Source organism: Phacochoerus africanus, chromosome 11, assembly GCF_016906955.1.
Source record: "Phacochoerus africanus isolate WHEZ1 chromosome 11, ROS_Pafr_v1, whole genome shotgun sequence".
NCBI lineage: Eukaryota > Metazoa > Chordata > Mammalia > Artiodactyla > Suidae > Phacochoerus > Phacochoerus africanus.
The window spans coordinates 47861321-47880817 of NC_062554.1; the positions used below are offsets into that span (position 1 = coordinate 47861321).

At 48.7% G+C, this 19497-nt stretch overlaps 1 protein-coding gene across 1 annotated transcript in view; it reads left to right on the forward strand.

Annotated features, from left to right (window-relative positions):
- The window catches only part of TECTA (tectorin alpha), a 162625-nt gene that overhangs the window by 97447 nt on the left and 45681 nt on the right, over nt 1–19497 (forward strand). The window contains exons 11-16 of the mRNA XM_047753968.1: nt 3198–3335; nt 3834–3999; nt 7744–8156; nt 13524–14094; nt 16086–16678; nt 17879–18452. Of these exons, the coding sequence (XP_047609924.1) occupies nt 3198–3335; nt 3834–3999; nt 7744–8156; nt 13524–14094; nt 16086–16678; nt 17879–18452 (2455 nt within the window). The remainder of the gene's footprint in view (nt 1–3197; nt 3336–3833; nt 4000–7743; nt 8157–13523; nt 14095–16085; nt 16679–17878; nt 18453–19497) is intronic.

The following is a 19497-nucleotide window of genomic DNA, read 5'->3' on the forward strand; positions in this document are numbered from 1 at the left end:
AACTCATTTCCTTTTTTTTTTTTTGGTCTTTTTTTGCTCAAAACTTGATAGGAAAGGAAAATAGGGTGCCAGTTTGGGGCCAAATGATCTGGCTCACTTTATTATGTTATGACCTTTTTGAAAATTGTGACCAGGGCTAGAATTATTCATCTTTGATGCTAATTGGAGTGGGCAGTTAAAGCGTTTCATGAATAAAGTTTCAACATCTGCTCAGAAATCCCAAATGAGCAATCAAATAAAAGTAAAATAAGAAAGATTATCACCAGCATTATGACAGAGATAATCAACTTTCCACATAAAGGGACAGAACAGAGTTTTTACGAAAGCTTGCAGTTTGTTTGGGTGACTTTAGCAAGGGAGAGTTTTGAAGCAGCAGATGCGTCTTCGATGTATAATTTCCAGTAGACAAAGACACTCAAAAATCTGCCCTCTGCTTTCTTAGGATTATTTCCAATCCCATCTGTTTTCCAATTTCCTTGGCAATGAGTCAGTTGTTTAAGGGTGGAACAGAAACTACCGATTTAGAGATAGAGGTGGAAAAGTGCTGGGCTTGCAACTCACTGAAAACACGGCCTCTTTGCATCTCCTGTCCAGAGCATCAAGCTGTACTTTATCGCTGAGAGGTTCTGGAGAGCAGAAAGACACAAGTTTAAACAGTGGATGCACTGGCTAGAAATAACCTCTAAAGAAGCATACATTTCCCTCTGTCATGTTATGGATTGCTAACGACTCCTCGGGTGATGTTTTATGTCCTTTACGCCTCATACCTTACAGCGTTAGAATGCAGGATGCCAGCGATCAATAAATTTTAGTGTCAGCAGGGAAAAAAAAGAGAAGAAATGCCCATCAAATGCTGACCGCCATTTTTTTCAAAAAAAACTTCCACGCGCCATAAAAATGGCAAGATAATTTAGATACTTTCTGGTTTGTACTTTGGAGTACATTTCTGGAGTAGGTGAGGGCTCTTTCCATGAGGATGAATGAGGTAACATCTAAGTGCTTTGAGCTCCTTGGAGAAAAACATGATAAAGTCCTCCAAGGCTATAGAAGTGTCCATCCACCCCTGTCTTTGAAATTGACCCCGTCTTTCATCTCCTGTTATCCCAGACCTTCCTCCCCTTCTCTAGGGGAACACATATGGACAGGCCGGCGAAACACTGAGCATGAGAGCTCTTTTAGAAGCAGGAGCCCAATCGAAAAGCATGGGGATGGGGGCATGTTTCCTTTAAGGAAGGAAAACTGCTATTTATTGAGGCAGACTGTGAGCCCAGTGCTGTGATAGGCTATCTTTACGAATCATTTAGTCCTTCCACAGATGTTCCCAAGTAAGCTCTCTCTCCACTTGAAAGGTGAGGGCATGCGCCCAGAGAGGTTAAATCACTTGCCCAAGTGGATAGAAAAAGGATATGACCTCATGTGTGGCAAAGCAGGATGCAAACCAAAGTGTCCTCTGAACCCTAAATGTTCTCCTCAGCTGCCTCCTCCAGGTAGGGTTGGAACTCCTCTGAAGCATAAAAGGGCTTTTCAAGAGCTGAAAATATGGTTTTAGGAAAAAAAGTCCAGAAGAGTCTTAAACTCACATTGAAGTGATATGTGTTTCTGGGTGGGGCGGCGGGGGGGCGGTGAGTGTAGGAGAATGTGCACGGGAGCGAGCCAGCTTCTGGAGTGTTCTTAGGACGGCTGGTTGGGTTTGAGGTGGCTTCTGGGATCAGGCATGGGTTGCTTTTAAGATCTGTTCGGACCAAAGAGACTTCGGACTTCATCTCAGAAGGAATTCACTTCCCGCTGGAGCATCCTGGACTGCAAGAGGCTTTAGCTTTGGTCCTTGGGTGACCTTGACTTTCTGCCTGTCTCTTGAACCTGACCCTGCATAGCTGACAGCTCAGTCCTCCCTGTGTCCCTCTTTGCACTTTTGTTGAGCAGGATAGCTGGGCGGCTCTATCATAAACACCATCAGCTGTGGCAAGCGCAGAGCTTGAGGAGAAAGTTGTCGTTTACAAAAAGGGCTTTTCTTCCCTTGTAGCTCACCCCCCTCCCTGGGACTGTCTAGGCTGGGAGATTTGGGGCTTCCAAGATCCTCTACCCCAGTTTGATTACACAGGATAAGGATGTGGGTCTTCCTTTGCTTCTGACAGAATGTTAATTGGGATGGTATCAGGCAGCTGGGGAAAATGCTAGGCTTGAATGGGGAAAGGTCAAAGCAGCCTCTCCCTTAACTATTTTTATTTGAATTTCCTGAAAACACTTATCAAGGGGTAGGGATTACCAAAGGGAAATAGTGAAGGACAAAATTTGCTACAGCTTATTTCTGGAAACTGTTTGTAAGACTGTTTTGAATTTATATAACATCTCTGTCCTGAAAAGCTTAAAATTAAGATGGTGTGTAATGACAGTGCACTGAGAGATTAAATTGGGAGCTCTGGTTCAAACCCCATTTTCTGTTGCTGGGTCATTGAAGAATTTCCAGCAATTCCTCTTCCTTAGCCCTCAGTTTTCTTAGCTCTAAGATGGGACTGGGCCAAAAAGTTGCCCATCTTAGCATTGCTCTGAGGCACAGATGGGGGTTGAGAATTTTGCAGATGTAAAGTGATGCACGACTGCTCCATTAGAGGAACAATTTCTCCCCACAAAGTGCTTTTAAAAAATCACTTTCCAACCTGCATTTAAGAGGGGGAGATATCTCACCAAGATTAGCGATGTTTTCCGGGAAGCGAGAGAGCATAGCTGGTGCCACCACTGGAGTCACACCGAGTGGCATTTGCGTGCTCTGCTCCCTAATCCCCACGCCCCACCCCCCACCCAGCCTGCTTGGGCGAACAGGTGCTTGAAGCTCTCTCTCTGCTTGACTGTCTCCTCTAGCTTATTCTCATGCTGCCATCTATAGGTACTCACATATTATCACACGCCGAGCTGAGACTGACTTTTCCTGTCTGGTACCAGTCAGAGATGTATGAGGGGCGCTGAGTCAGCCTCCAGGGTATTCTTGGGCAATTTCTCTTCTAGATGCACAGCCCTGCATGTCTGGCTTTTCCCACTGGAGGTGAGAACACATTTGGAAAGAAGGCAGAGCATGAGGGCTGCATCATGGAAGCAGCTCGGAGCCACTTGGGGGTGGGGAGGGGGCAGGGTAGAGGGAGCTGCTATTGGGGAGGGAGGGGTGTGAGTCATGAGACCACCCACCCATTCCCATCCTGTAGGTGAACACCTTCCAGGCCGTCCTGGTGTCTGATGGCTCCTATACATTCACGCTCTTCAATTATTATGAAATCAACTGGACCACTGGGACCGCGAGTGGTGGCGACCCCCTGACAGGTCTTGGGGGAGTGATGGCACAGGTCGGTGATTCTTGTGGGGTTATCCTCCTGCGTGTTTCTGAAGCACTCTGCTCTCTGCTTGTGCTCTCAGCATCTTGGGATGGGGGTGGGGGGTGGATCCTGCCTTGAACTGGAGACGTGTGTCTGTTCTTGCACGTGGCGTGAGAGGCTGGTCTTGCCCATCTCCGACACTTTGATCTGGGTGTGGCATGAACTGGCAGGCCTTTGTCACCTGGAATGGTGACCCCAGGGACATCAGGAAAAGGGGGGTCTCTTGATTTCAGGTGTGCTGGGTTCTGAAAATAAGATATTGGCGCTCTCCTGTGGCGCAGCAGGTTAAAGATCCAGTGTTGTCACTGCAATGGTTTGGGTTGCTGCTGTGGCATGGGTTCGATCCATGACTGGGGAATTTCCACACTCAGTGGTGCAGCCAAAAAAAAAAAAAAAAAACGATATTGGATAAGTAAGATAAAGGGGTCGGTGTGTGCTCAGAAGTCTGGTCTTCCTTTTGTTCTCTAGGCAGGATTTAATGGTGGAAACCTCACCAATTTCTTCAGCCTTCCGGGGTCAAGAACCCCTGATATTGTGAATATCCAAGAGACCACAAACGTCAACGTTCCAGGCCGCTGGGCATTTAAAATTGACGGGAAGGAAATTGACCCAGCCAATGGCTGCACCTCCAGAGGTAAAGGCATTTCCTCTTCTCTGAGGCAAAGCAGGGTTTGTTTAGTTTAGATTGACAGGCAGGCTTTTAAGCCACGGGGGTGGATTCATTGCCATTGCCTTACTCTTTTGACATCTCTCGGCTGGGTAATGGAGATCAAGGTAATTTTAGCATGCACATTCATCACTCCAGGAGCTGAAACCCTGCGCTTGCCACACTGCAGTCTCTGAAGTTCTTGCCTGGGGTGTGAACACCTCTTCGCTGTTCAGAACAGCTCCAGAGTGGACGAGGCTCTTGAATGATGTCTCAGCCAGAGGGACAGAAGGGAGCCCTCCTGTTTAACATTATTTTTGTTGTTGTTGTTGTTGCCATTTCATCCTTTAAATTTTCCTTCTCATCTTTGCTCCTGCCTTGCCATCTGCACTTTGTAGATCCACAGGAGTGGGCGAACTTGGAGCACTGCCAAGCCTCTATGAGAGTGAACCAGAACTTCCGAGCATGATTAGAAAGAAAGGAAAAAAAAAGTGTCATAGTCTTTAGGGTAGCTTCTCTTAAAATCCTCCAAGCACCAGCAAAACATGCAGGAATTTAGGGAGAATCAAAGCTGGCTTTCGGTCTGTATGAACAAGCTTTGGTGAACCTCGGTGGGTTTCCTTTACACTGGCATCCAAAGTTTGGAGCCTTCTCTGAAATATCAAAACCTCTTTGGATGTGCAAAACAGCCCAGGACTCTCACAGGAACATCCTGGTTTGTAGAGTTCTGCTTCTTATGTGTCTGAAAGTATTCAGAATATAGGATTCGTGTTCATATATCTGCTTCTAGGAGTGGAGCCCATAGCAACTAGAATTAGTCAATCATCCATCCATCTGCCCATCCATCCACCCACCCACCTACTATCTCCTATCAGCCATCCAGCCATTGCATCTTTCCAAGTGAGGCACTAGTCACTCTCTTAGGTGCCGAAGATGAGGGCTCTCTGGACTCCGTGATTCTCTCATGGCAGAGAAGACAGCCACAGAAACAGTGATGATACACTATATGATGAAATATGATAGACGCAAGTGAAGGGTGCTGTGTAAGCACAGAAGATGCTCCTGGGGAAAATGGATTCAGATGCCTAAGAAAGTGATGGGTGGGGATGAACATGTTTGGGGAGGCCTCTTGCCCTCCTCCCATTGAAAGCACAGCCTGGTGACCTGCATGTCTTGACAGGCCTGAGGGCTTCTATTTGTGCCATATCCACCTGGTCTGAAGTGCTCACCCCCTTTGCCCGCATCCCCTGTGCTGTGGTCACGCTTATCAAACCTCTGCCTTTGCTCCGAGGAAAGGTCATTTGTGATGATGACCTGCCTGGGCATCCCTGCCTCTGCGGACTCTGTAAAGTCCTCCACGTTCAGAATAGCAAATAAATGTTTTAGAGCCAAGTCAGTATTAAACTGGATAGAAAAGAATCTATCTCCAAAGCTCACCAGGATTTCAGAGACTGCTCCCTCCTCCCTCACAGAGTGTAGACACAGCTTCACCTAAGGTCTGCAAAAGATACCAACCAAACCAATACTCCGTTATCGCTCTCTCTCCTTTACAGTCTGGGCTGGGGACCTACCCAGTGCCTCTCCCCTTTGTCCAAGCGTCACGAAGCTGACTGGCTGTGGCCGAGCTGCCTAAGTGCCGGGTAACAGCCTCTCTCCGAGTCCCAGGAATGAAAAGCTGTGATAATGGAAAGCATTGGCTTGCAGAGCTGCGGGGTTGGTCAGATGCCAGCCGGGTACAAAGTCCTCACTTTGACTTCATTCTTTTCCTCCTGAGTTATGGCTTTGGGTTTCACATACAAGACAAATTCAATATCCTCATCCAGACTGCTGTGCATTTTAAATGTGCTACTGGACATATATCAATCTAATGAGATTGGGATTTGGCCCGGATGATAGCTGGGGAAGTGCTGCATAGAGCTGGTTTATTATATCATCATTTCGCAAACAAAATTATCTCAGAGAGTCCACCTTTTGGTCCAAACCTCCTCTATTCAAAGGCATTTTCCTCTCATTTATTGGAAGCCTGAAAACACAGAGACTGGAAATTATACCAAGTAGAGGCTGTTATAATATATGCAACCTGGGCTAATGCCAAAGAGTGTTGAGGTTCAAAGGGCCTATTTTCAGGGCTGACGCATATGACCTACTGGGTATGTGAAAAAAATCTATTATCTCATTCAAGGGCCCCGTCCTTAACAAGTCTGAAACATCACTGCCCCTTGAGATATAATTGTTCCTGTTGGACAGATATAGAAAGGAATGTCACTAAGGCAGCCGTGCCTTCCGCCTCGGTTAACCTTGTACCCTTGTGCCATTCATTAGGTATTCAGTTTTATAAAAACTTAAGACATCTTTTCAAACTACAGTTTCAAACTATAGCTGTTCCCTGTATGTGATATTGTTCACACTTCTTAATGTTGGAGCTTTGATACTCTCCTTTTCAGACATTCTCCATTTACAAATGCTTCTACCTATCCACCTGTGCCAAATTTTTATGGTGTCACTATTCCCAGAATGCAGGGATGGGAGAATAGCCTTGTCCACATTCTATAGGTTAGAACCGGGAGACCGATGGAAGTTAAGTTGGGAGTCTGGGAGGCCGATTGCAGAGTTGTGAGCGTCGCCCAGTTCTCTTGACTCTGACCCCCAACCCAGGCCTTGATCACAGCCTCCAGCCTAGGGATGCTCCCATTTCACTTGAAGGTTAATATGAAGAACTGGCAGATTGCAAAGGTTTTGGTGGGGAAAACCTTTCATTTAGGGAAATGGTTGTAAAGACCGAATGCCTACCAAATACATAGTAGTATTTTTAAAATTAGCAGTCCCTTAAAACCACTCCCCTGGCCACCTCATTCTCCTCCTGACCTAGATTCTACAAGAAGCTCTGTCCAGTGGATAAAGAGAGGGGAGTGTGGGACCTGGAGGCCTAGAGTGAGAGAGAAGACAACTTGTAAGGGTGTAAGTTCTGCCTCAGCAGCATTTACCAGATTTATGTGCCCGGGAAGGTGCCATGCCAGAAGTCAGCTCTTTCCAGAATTTTCCCAGGGAACCTGGGATGTAAATTTGTGCATTGGTTTCCTGATTCTTTTCTGGCACATACTGAGCACCCAATAACTGTTTGTTGGATGAGTGGAAGAGTGAAGGAAGGGGTGGGTGAACAGTGTTGCCAAGTTACCTGGGTGAGCTGGGCCTTTTTTCAGAACATGCTTCCTCTTACTGCCGAATGGAAGGGAATGACTTCCATGTGTCCTGGCCTCTCCCAGGGATGAAAACAATGCGTCTTTCCTTGAATGACAGTGTGCTCACCAGCAGTGGAGTCAGTAATGCCAAAGGCTTAGAGATTTCCCTGGGGGCCTTGCAGTTAAGCACTCGGTGTTGTCACTGCTGTGCCTCCGGTTTGATTCCTGGCCTGGGACCTTCAGCATGCCATGGGCACAGCTAAAAATAAAATAATTAAAAAAAAAAAAATAATGCCAGGGGCTTAGACTGTATTCAGACAGACCCAGCTTGGAATTCCTGGCTTCACCATTGAGTTGCTGAGTGATCTTGGAGGAATTACCCAACTTCCTTTAAGCCTCAGTTTCCTCACTTGACAAGGGAGGGGAGTATGTCATACCTAATAGGGTTCTTTTGTGGATGAAATGGGCTAAGGCCAGCCAAGTCTTTAGCCTGATGCCCAGCACAGAGGGTAAGCGTTCAATAAACATTGCCTCTACTGTTTTGACTCCCCAGGGCAGTTCCTTCGGCGAGGAGAGGTGTTCTGGGATGACCTGAACTGCACCATCAAGTGCCGCTGTCTGGATTTCAACAACGAGATCTACTGCCAGGAGGCCCTCTGCAGCCCCTATGAGGTGTGCGAGCCCAAAGGCAAATTCTTCTACTGTAGCCCGGTGGAGACCAGCACGTGCGTGGTGTTTGGAGAGCCGCACTACCACACGTTTGATGGCTTCCTCTTCCACTTCCAAGGCTCCTGTGCCTACCTGTTGGCCCGACAGTGTTTGCAGACTTCCAGCCTCCCCTTCTTCAGCGTGGAGGCCAAGAACGAGCACCGGGGGGGCTCAGCTGTCTCCTGGGTAAAGGAGCTCTTAGTGGAGGTGAATGGCTACAAGATCCTCATCCCCAAAGGAAGCTACGGAAAAGTCAAGGTAAGCCCCCCTCCCTCCTTCACAGGGAGAAGGAGAAGCTGGAGATTCTGCAGCCTGGGAAAGACTTTCCCAGATCTACTGATTCTGCTGTTTGCTATTGGTACCAAAGGGATGCGAGGTTCTTCCTGCCTTGCAAATGTCTTGTAAAATTCTTTACTAGGCTAAATTTTGTTTGTGCAAGAGCCAACCTAAGCTTTCTCTTTGACATGTCTATCTGCTGTTTATCTCAAAGTACATTTAAGTTCTTAGCGCGCGCACACACACACACACACACACACACACACACACACACACACACACACACCCCAGACGTCCGAGCTCAGAAGTAACTGGGAAGAGATCTAAATTCAGTTTCTCATGGACCTGGCATGCAGCAATGGTAGCCATATGGCCGTGCCCTGGAGACAGTGTAAACACAAAGTACAAACCCATAATTCAGTACAGTCTTTGATTAACAATCCTCACCCCCCCCAACCCCCCGCCCCACATACACACACAGTTCCTGTTTGCCCAAGAGCTGAGGCTTCATTCTCAGAGGAACCTCCACATTGTTTAGAATGTCCACAGAGGCTGCTTGTCCAGGCCCCTGGAGGAGCTTGGACACTTTTTAGGGAAGTCTTGGTGGGAAGTTCCCATGAAACCATGAAACCTTTGCCCAAACACCCCTTGAACCAAATCCACCCGCCTCCCCTCTGCCCCCTGCCCCCCTGCAACTCCTGCCTGGAATATGAGAGAACACAGGTCTCCGGTGGTCCGTTTAGCATATGCAAATGACTCCTGTCCCTGTCCACCTGGATTCCAGGCAGGGGCATCGACTAGAGGGAAAACAAAAAGCCACTAGCAATTACTCAATTTGCAGAGGCTCCAATTTTCATGATGTTAATGAAGACCTTGTGGCAACCGTGTATTTATTCAGGCAATAATAACCAAGACCGCAAGGGGTCGATTGCTGCAACCCCATGCAATCCTTAATCCCCAGCCCGGAGGTCATCACAGAGATTACAAACCAGAACTGGTGCCAATGCAGGGATCTCTTTCTTTCTTTCTTTCTTCTTTTTTTTTTAAAATACGTGTTTTGATTTTAATTGATGTAACATGTCCAACAAAAAGGCAGGACCAAGGAACTAATTCCACTTTTTCTGGCTCTGCCCTTCCTAGGTCTGTGCAGCTTATCAGTGTCCTAATTAGAAAAGTGGGCTATTACTGTGGCTGAAATGCCAATTTGCTTGTTATTGGGTTAGTCTCCCTAGAGACAGCTCTGTAAATCAAATAAAAGGTAAGCGTCTTCTGGGTGCAGAAGTTTGGAGGTTTTCCCTTTTACATCTATCTTGTGCTGTTGAGCACTACACTTGTCCTTGTAGATAGAAGCTAATATTTCAAGCTAGAAAAATGTTCGCAAGCTTGCCCCCACTTCCTGTGTTGTGGGGATGATGTGCATAATATCGGTTGTTGAAAAAAAGAAAGCTTCATGCTTTATTCCTACTTCCCATTTTGATTAAAATTCTTTTTCCCTCACAGTCAGACTCTTTTTTTTTTCTTTCTTTTTTTTTTTTTTTAGAAGGAAAGGGGCACCGTCATTGCTTTCAGGCCCAGCAGTTCTGCTAATTTTGCGTGGCTCTTTTCCATCGTCCAAGCATAGGGCATGGATTCCTCAATTTTCTGTAGCGACAGGGAGATGTGGATGTGAATGTAAATGTTTCAGAAAGAAAAGGTTATGTGATTCCAACTGCAAGCTAACAATGGCTCCCTTTTCCTTTTGCCAAATGGCTTCCAAGTGTCTCTGAATACACCTGCTCTGCTGGGGAGGGCGGCTCGATGGATGGCAGGGCACCCACCCAGGGTGAAGTGGGGACAGGCAAGGAGGGGGTGGGAGGCAAGAAGGAGCCCGATTTGCCTGCGAGGCAGCCGACTTCCAGACATGCTGGGCCAGGCCTTGCAAACAGATCTTATGAACAGATCGCCTTTCTCCATATGCCGGGGTTAGGCACTCGGTTCTGAATATGCATTTTCCCCCTTTGAAATGTTCTCTAAGTAACAAAATAAACAATTTAAGATGGTATATGCTAATAAGGGCCAAAGAAAGCCAGCTAAAATCCATATATAGTCAACGTCTCCTTCTAGCTAATACTTATCAGTTTCCACATTCCTTACCCGGTTAAACCTGAGTAGATCAGGGTGAGCCAGAGAAGAGTGCCAAGACCAAATTGCTTATGGTGACACAGAGCTCAGATGCTGGGGTCAGATCTGCTCAAGCCCCTGCCAGCTTCACTTCCTCCATCTGTAAGATGGGGTGATTGTGTTTAGGAGGCGAGGCTCTTGAATGTAGTTTGGGCCTGGCTACCTCTACTCAGCACTGGGCAGAGGCAGCAGGGAGCAGGGAGGGTCAGGACCTGTCATCCCCAAGTTCTGCAAGCCTTCATCTGAACCTCAGTGTCCTCATCTGCAAAAGGGGGAGATGATGAGGACCTTCTTTGTTTGTCACGAGGATAAAATCGGATGGCCACATGTGTGAGAGTACCAAGCCTGGCACCCAGTAGGCACTCAGTATATGCTCATTCCCACAAGGCCGTTGCCACTGACACCTCTTCTCATCCTCAGACCTGTGCTTCTCGGATGCTACTTCTCTCTCCTAACCTGGCCCCTGCCCGCTCCTGGGAGAGACACAGTCGAAGGGGGACCTGGCTTGGATATAGGGAGAAGGAAAGTGAATAGTGAACCCCATCAGTCATTGGCTACTCAGGAGTCGAGGACTAGGGCAGTAGGAAGGAAATAAGAAGTCATGCGCTGGGGGAGAGGCCCGGGAGCTCCCACTCCAAGCACAGTGGGGTACAAACACAGGACTCTGTAATGTGTGGTTTCAACTGAGACACGTGTGAGAGGGAAGGGGTGAAATGGCCACTTAAGCCAAGGAAAAAAGGGGTCCCCTGGGCAACGCCAGTGGTCAGCATAGGGACACAGTTGATCTGAGTGGGACAAAATTGGATGCAGAGAAACCGGGGGAATGGTTGCAACATCCTGAGACAGTCTCCCCCAGGGCTTCTGCTCGAGACGCAGTGACTGTCCTTTGTCAGCAGGAGCTGAGTGACAGGAGAGGTGAATACTCAGCAGTGGAGGTGTTTGGTCTTTACAGTTACACCACCTTGGAGAGGGTTTCACGTCCTACATCTCAGTGCAGAATGATGCATAATAATCACCCAGCGTGCCTACCAGCCATACTTCCCTAGAGCATGGCTTTTCTCCACCTTGTTGGCCAACCTACCACCTGGGAGATAAGTGACTCCGGGGTGTTTTTTCTATTTCTAACTCTTGTAGGACAGCTTACTTCTCACACCTGTTCTTTTGTCCTCTCTGCCTTAAGTTTTACTAATCTCTAAAGACAGAGAATTGCACATGGCTTTGGCCATGGTGAGCGTTGGCGGGGGAGGGAGTTGGGGAGGGTGATGCTTGGACAGTCTGTTATCTAAATTCCTGGACAACCCTACAGAGAGTAGCAGCAAGACAGGTAAAAAGACCCTTGATCTTTCCATGTGACAGAGATCAGTACAGGTCTAGGGCAGCCCGAATGCACACTTATGTCCGTCCACCTATGACTGTTCTGGGACCAGCTGTTCCATCCCACCCACAAAAGTGATGTCTGTAGGTGCTGGGCAAATTCAGTGTGAAAAAGAAGGAAACTAACTCTTGAAGGCTTATCAAGCCACATAAGTCAGCTAGATGCTTGGGACTCACTCTTGATGCTTCCCCCCCCCCCCGCCCCCGCCTGTCAATCCCCTCTGCCAAAAGCACCTGGCCCTGCTGAGTGTCCCCCACCCTGCCGAGTGTCCCTCATCCACGACTGTGTGCAGGTTAGACCCTCCTCCCTGTCGCCCCTGAACTCAAGCACCAGTTGCCAGATGGATTTCTCTGCTTCTAGTCACCACCTTCTTCAATAAGTCCTTCATGCTGGCCAGAACAGACCTTCCCAAGTGCTTAACACTTTTCGGAGCTCTTCCTATAGAAGGCAAATCCAAGGTGTTTTTGTTTGTATGGGGTTTTGTTTTAAAAACACGCTTCGGAAGCTCTCCAAGTCCTGTTCCCAGCACAGAAGCCAGAGTGGTGCTTTCAAAACGGAAGTCAGATCGTGTCGATCTTCTGCTCCAGACGCCCTCTTGGCTCTCGTTTCTCTCAGAGTCACGGCCAAAGTCTCCACTGTGGCTGACAAGGCCCTGCCTGTTCTGGTAGCTCTTATCTCTCTGACCTCACCATGGCCCTCTCCTTGCTCTCTGCTCCTACTACCTGGCCCGTGCCTTCCCCGAGCACCCGGCCAGTCCCTCTGCGGGAGCCACTCTCACCCCGGTGACGGCATGTCTCATCTCAAACGTCCCTTCCCACTGGGGTCATCCTCCACCATCCTGTCTTAAAATTAGAGACCCCTTCCCTAGCGCTTTTGCCCCATATTCCCTGCTTTATTTTTCTACAGATCACTTTTCTGACATTGTTACATATTTTATTTATTGCTTTGGTTAGTTGTGGTCTCCTCGGGGGAAACACAAATTCCATGAGACCAGCTTCCCCACCCCATGCTTTCTTGGGCCACTTCTGTTTATCTTTAAAGACCCAGGTCAGATACACTAGCCTCTAAAAAGCCAATATGACCCCCACTCCAGGCTGGACCAGAGCATCACCGCATCACCTATGAATGCATATTGAAAACCATATATTGTGAATGTCAACTTCTGTCCCTCTCCCTCAGTGGATCTAGAGCTCCTGAGAGGCAGGGACAGCTACTTTTTAGATCCTTTGCTCCTTAGCACCTAACATAGTGTGTGGTACCCAGTAGGTGTTCAAATTCTTTGGGTTAAATGGTGATGTGACACAGTGCTGGTGTTAGGAAGGGAGAGGCTGAAACACTCAAGAGATTAACACCGGGTCAGCCTCAAAGCCAGACTGTGGGGAAGAGTTTAGAGTCCACGTGCCAGCTGGGAGGAGGGGTCAGGGCAGTGAGGGATCATGGAAAGTATGTAACTTGAGCTGAGACTTTAAGAACGATTTCAAGGAGAAAAGAGGAAAAGCCAGGAAACTAGTCTTTCAAGAAAAGATGTGAAGTTGGCCGGAGAGCCAGCCAGGAAGGGTGGACAACCAACCATTTGGTCCCCAGAGGGGTCTAGAGTGGCACTGGCCATGCACGTTGGTCACAACCCGCCAGCCTGCTCTTGAGGGCTCTGGGGCCTCTGCCTTCTTGGGAGGCAAGCCCACCAGCACCTGAGCAGTTTGGGGGCCACTCTCTCTGGGGCACTGAGCTGCTCTTCCTCCCTTTCCTTACCCGGGTTGGACCCACTGCCCAGGCCCCCTGCTTACCTGCCTTTTTACTGTTACTGTTGTTGGCAGGTTAATGACCTAGTGGCTTCTTTGCCCATCACCTTAGACTTGGGGGCAGTGAAAATCTACCAGAGTGGCATGTCTACTGCCGTGGAGACGGATTTTGGGCTCTTAGTGACATTTGACGGCCAGCACTACGCCTCCATCTCCATCCCAGGCTCCTATATCAACTCCACGTGCGGGCTCTGTGGCAACTACAACAAAAACCCGCTGGATGACTTCCTCCGCCCTGACGGCAGGCCGGCCATGTCGGTCCTGGATCTGGGAGAGAGCTGGCGGGTCTACCACGCTGACTGGAAATGTGACTCAGGCTGCGTGGACAACTGCACCCAGTGTGACCCTGCCACCGAAGCCCTCTACTTTGGCTCCGACTACTGCGGCTTCCTCAACAAAACCGATGGCCCCCTGGGGGAATGTGGCACTGTCGTGGACCCCACGGCCTTTGTGCACAGCTGTGTGTATGATCTGTGCAGCGTGAGGGACAACGGGACACTCCTGTGTCAAGCCATCCAGGCCTACGCCCTCGTGTGCCAGGCCCTGGGCATTCCCATCGGAGACTGGCGAATCCAGACAGGGTGTGGTAAGCTGGCATCCTGTCCACCACGCGGAAGGCCGCTCTTGTGCAGGGGGGCAGGGAGAAGGGTTTCAGGGCTCCACAAAGAGCTCCTTGTTAAGACAAACTTCCCCAAAGTGATGGTAAGGTTGAAATATAGCACATTATAAAGAATCAACTATAGATGGATCTTGCCCTTTCTCCCCACCCAGCACTGTGGCCAGAAAACAGGAAGCCACTGATGGGCATATGTGGTCTGGAGACATGGACTGCATGACTAGAGGAAGGACCTTACCAGGGGTGGCTGGGCAGAGTTGAGTGGGGAGGTAGGGTTTTCTGAGCTGAAGGTGGCTGTCTCTGTGGCTGTTGGGGAAAGGCGGATGCGGGCCTGGGGAATCCAGACCAGCCTCTGGGAAGAGAATACACCTCCCAGATGGAGCCCACAGCGTTTCTGTCCTCGGCTCTTTCTTCTCCACCTTCGGTGCCTTCAGGTTCTATGACTCCTGCTCTGGAGCATTTCCAGTGGTCGGAGAAGGGGCTGCAGACAGGGCAGACAGCCAACCCCAAAAAAGGCCTTCTTCTAAAATGCTGGGTGGTGAGAAGAAGCCCAGAGAGCGTGGGAAATCCACTGCTGTGGAATGACACTTTTGGATCAAGCGTTTGGAACCATTTAGCTGTCTTGTTATGTTTTCCTTCTAGCCCACTTACATATCTCTTACTTCTCCTAGTTCTGTAAATGTTAAGAACAAGCAAACAAAAAACCAAGTTGCTTCTTGGAATTTTGTTCTTTCCTGGCCCTTGGTTTTCTCCATATGAGGAAACAGAAAATTGTATTCTATGCATGTGAGGGTGCTATGGAGGTGAGAGATTTGAAAGTTTCTTTCAGTTTCAAGGCCAAAGGGCAATGTTTTTCCTATTAGTATAGGTGGGAATAATGGATGTCATCATGGATCAGAATCAATTCTTAGGTAATTAATCAGACTGCTAAGTGACATTATATTTTTCGTATTTATTTATTATTTACTTTATTATTTGCTGTGCGACTGACCAGCCTCTATCGTGCCTGGAGTCTCCAAATCCTTGTTTGAGCTGAGGTTGAATATAATTTCCCTTTGGTCTTTGTAAAATCCAAGAGCATCCAATTGCCTCATTTTTTGCCTATGATGGCAATTTTGTTTTCTAGTCATACCACTTTCCTATCCTCCACATTCCCTCTCTCTGTCTCTCAGTTTAGCAGGATGATGTAGATGTAATTCAGAGAGCTAGTCTACCAGGCTCTTGAATCCCTGCCTGTTGGACTCAGGCAGACTTGAACCAGACTCAGATGTTCTTAAAATAAGAATTGAAGGTTTCTAAGGCAAGAAGGGCCTTCAGAAGGCTTCTAGTTCCAATCCTGTCTCCTGGAAGAACAGACAGTAGGTTCTTTTCAGAGAGCCAAGCTTCTTTCTTATTTTTAATATCCCAGAGAATACATTTTCATTTCTTTGGTCACTTTTAGGTATTTTAAGTACCTCCCTGTTTGAAAATTCACCTTTTCAAATTCCTAATCTAAGATACATTTTTCATTTCCCCTGCAAGTTGGATTGGATTTATTTCCTCCTAAGGCTGGGCCATGCTCTTTATAATCAGACCAATTTATATGCTCATCAGTTGAAGATCTTAAACCACCATCTTGATGCTTGAAGATGACCAAAAACTAAACCCATACTGAATAATCAGCTGAGTATAGTTAGAATAGTGACCTGAAGTTTAATTTCAGTTGGGATGATCAAATGAGAGTCAAACTTCCCATTCCATCACGTGGCTCAGTAGTTAATACCAAAGCAGTTGAGCTCCTTGCTACAGACCCAACCTCAAGTCTCCCCTCCCACAATGAGTGGCCGCTCTCAGCGCTCCCTCTAGGAGCTCACTGGTCCAGGAGGAGAGCTCTTCCTCCCCACCCCATGCCTGGTGGATCTGGCAGGTTAGCCCCCAGGTCATTTACCTGTTGTCACGCTCTCTCCTCTCCCCCACGTCAGTGTCCACCGTGCAGTGCCCAAACTTCAGCCACTACTCCGTGTGCACCAGCAGCTGCCCAGACACATGCTCGGACCTGACGGCCTCCCAGAACTGCGCCGTGCCGTGCACAGAGGGCTGCGAGTGCAACGAAGGCTTTGTCCTCAGCACCAGCCAGTGCGTCCCGCTGCACAAGTGCGGCTGTGACTTTGACGGCCACTACTACGCCATGGGCGAGTTCTTCTGGGCCACGGCCAACTGCACGGTGCAGTGCCTGTGCGAGGAGGGCGGCGACGTGTACTGCTTCAACAAGACCTGCCGCGGCGGGGAGGTGTGCGCTGTGGAGGACGGCTACCAGGGCTGCTTCCCCAAGCGGGAAACGGTGTGTCTGCTCAGCCAGAACCAGGTGCTGCACACTTTCGATGGCGCCGCCTACGCCTTCCCGGCTGAGTTCTCCTACACGCTCCTAAAGACCTGCCCCGAGGGGCCGGAGTACTTGGAAATCGACATCAACAAGAAGAAGCCTGACGCAGGGCCTGCTTGGCTGCGGGGTGTCCGGATCTTGGTGGCCGATCAGGAGGTCAAGATAGGAGGCCTCCGGGCTGCGGAGGTCAAGGTAAGGTCAAGCCGCCCTGGAGCGTTTTCCAAAGATTTCCGCCAAGCCAAGGAGCCTTATTCTTCAGGTTTGCCTGGCCGCCTCTGACCGTGAGCGGATTCTAGGGAGGCAATGACTCTGGAATGGGAAGCATTTTCTGTCAGCACCAAATAAAAATCTATCAGGTGGAGACATGGAGTAAAGCTGGAATTTCTAGAATTAGATAAAATAGAACTAGCTCGACAAAATAGCAAATATTTATAGGATGCTTACAACGTGCCAAGCACTATCCAAGCAGTATTGCATTCATCCTAGAAGGTAGATAATATCATTATTCTCCTTTCACAGATGAGAAAACTGAGACACAGAGAGGTTAAGTAACTTCCCCAAGGACACACAGCCATAAAGTGGGATTCAAGCCAGCTGGCTCCAAAGTCTGTACTCTTTACCCTGTACTACACTGTATCTCCTATGGTGGATGGGAATCCATGTGGAGCAGCACAACAGGTGCCTGCCCTGGGTGGGGCCTCCCACCCCTCTGACCTGGTCGAATGGCCGAGGGGTGACAGAGCTGGGGTGATGGAGGGTGGGGGAGGGGCAGATTCTCCCACCTCCCAGGACCACATGTATTGCATGATATCACATGATGTCTAATTTAGAAAACAAAAGTTAATAGAGTGAACGAAACACACTGCAAAGGGAAAGGGCTGTGTTTTCATTCCCATTGACACTCTGGCAGAAACGAATTCATTAAATAGTAAGAGATAAATGGATGGATAGCTAGATAGTTAGATGTACACTGTGTGCCCCTAAAGGGCTGGGACACAGGAAAAGTAAGTTTGAAGGGAGAGGAAGGAGGCAGAAAAGTGGGGAAGAAGGAAAGGAGATGTAGAATATGTAGCAGGAAGCCACTGATCCAAGGTCAGGGGCAGCAGGAAGCCACACTCTGCAATGACTGTTGCTCACACTTCAGTTGGTTTGGAGCTCTCTTAGGGTCTCACATACAAACAGCAAATATGTTGGATCAGAGGAGCCTGGAAAGAAAGAGCAAAGATGCCCATGAAAAAACAGTTGGTGTCTATGTGGTTTGCAGAGACTGTCAGCTTCTTGACATTTCTCCAAGGCTAGTTGTGGGGCAGAACCACGTCTTTATTCATAGCCTAGGAAATTGTGGGCACTTTGTGTCTATCTGGAATTGATGATAGTGATTTGATTTTTCAGTTGAATGGTCAGGAAGTGGAATTACCTTTTTTCCATCCTTCGGGGAGGCTGGAAATTTATCGAAACAAAAACAGCACGACGGTTGAATCCAAGGGTATTGTGACGGTGCAGTACTCAGACGTCGGTCTGCTGTACATCCGGCTCTCCACCGCCTATTTCAACTGCACAGGGGGCTTGTGCGGCTTCTTCAATGCAAATGCCAGTGATGAGTTCTGTCTCCCCAATGGCAAGTGCACAGACAACCTGGCCGTCTTCCTGGAAAGCTGGACCACTTTCGAGGAGATCTGCAACGGGGAGTGCGGGGACCTGCTGAAGGCCTGCAACAACGACTCGGAGCTGCTCAAGTTTTACCGCAGCCGCTCCAGGTGCGGCCTCATCAACGACCCCTCCAATAGCTCCTTCCTGGAGTGCCACAGCGTGGTCAATGTCACCGCCTACTACCGCACCTGCCTCTTCCGCCTGTGCCAGAGCGGGGGCAACGAGTCCGAGCTCTGTGACTCGGTGGCACGATACGCGAGCGCCTGCAAGAACGCCGACGTGGAGGTGGGGCCCTGGAGGACCCATGACTTCTGCCGTAAGTTGGGGTGACCTTATGGGGGAGACCAGCAGGGTTAGAGAAGGGGGCAATAGCTGAGACACTGGATCTTCTCTTCCTGGTGGAATTGTGCTCAAGGACAAGGGAATGACCGTGGGTCCCTTCCCTAGTCTGACGTGTCCTCTGGAAGGCCCATCACCCGAAACCAGACTATTTGTCACCTTTATTCTTATTTCTAATTACACAGTACCTCTTTGCTGTAGAGCAATCAGCCATCCTATTGATTGGTGGTTTTATCTAGCAGAACATACAAGTCATGTCAAAGGACCAGAAATCTTTGTGATGGCTCAGCAAGGGCCTTCTCTCTTGACAAGGTGGAACCCCCATGATTTCAGCAGGAGATGATCAGTCGGGGGGCCTTTCCCAGAGAAGAGGTGAGCCCTACTCCCCAGGGCAAACCTAACCATGATTATGAAGAGAGTTCCGTGTGGCTGGTTTTTCATTTTGTCCCCAAAGTATCTGACCATTCTCAGAAGGACTGGTAGTAATTAAAATAATTGCCCTCTTGGTTATGGAGGAGCCCAGAGGAAGGAGTAACTGGAAAGGTAGAAGGAGGAGTGGCTGAGGGGGTGGGACCCAGGCCTGGAGGCCCCATCTGGACCGCAGCTCCCATCCCTTCCCCACCAAGAAGCTAGGCCCTAACCAAGACCAGCGCCACCGCTGGGATTCCATCCTTTGTATCTGGTTAGCTCTCTTCCATTATATGAAATGTGGCACATAGAAGTTCCCAGGCTAGGGGTCGAATAGGAGCTACACCACAGCCGCAGCAACACCAGATCCGAGTGGTGTCTGTGACCTACACCACAGCTCACAGCAAAGCTGGATCCTTAACCCGCTGAGCGAGGCTGGAAATCAAACCCATGTCCTCATGGATACTAGTTGGGTTCATTACCACTGAGCCACAATGGGAACTCCCTCTTCCGTTATATTTTTTTAAAGCTTTTTACTTTGAAATAACTTTAAAGTTACAGAAAAGTGGCAAGAATATCTACATAACTTTTACCCAGATTAACCTGTCATTAGC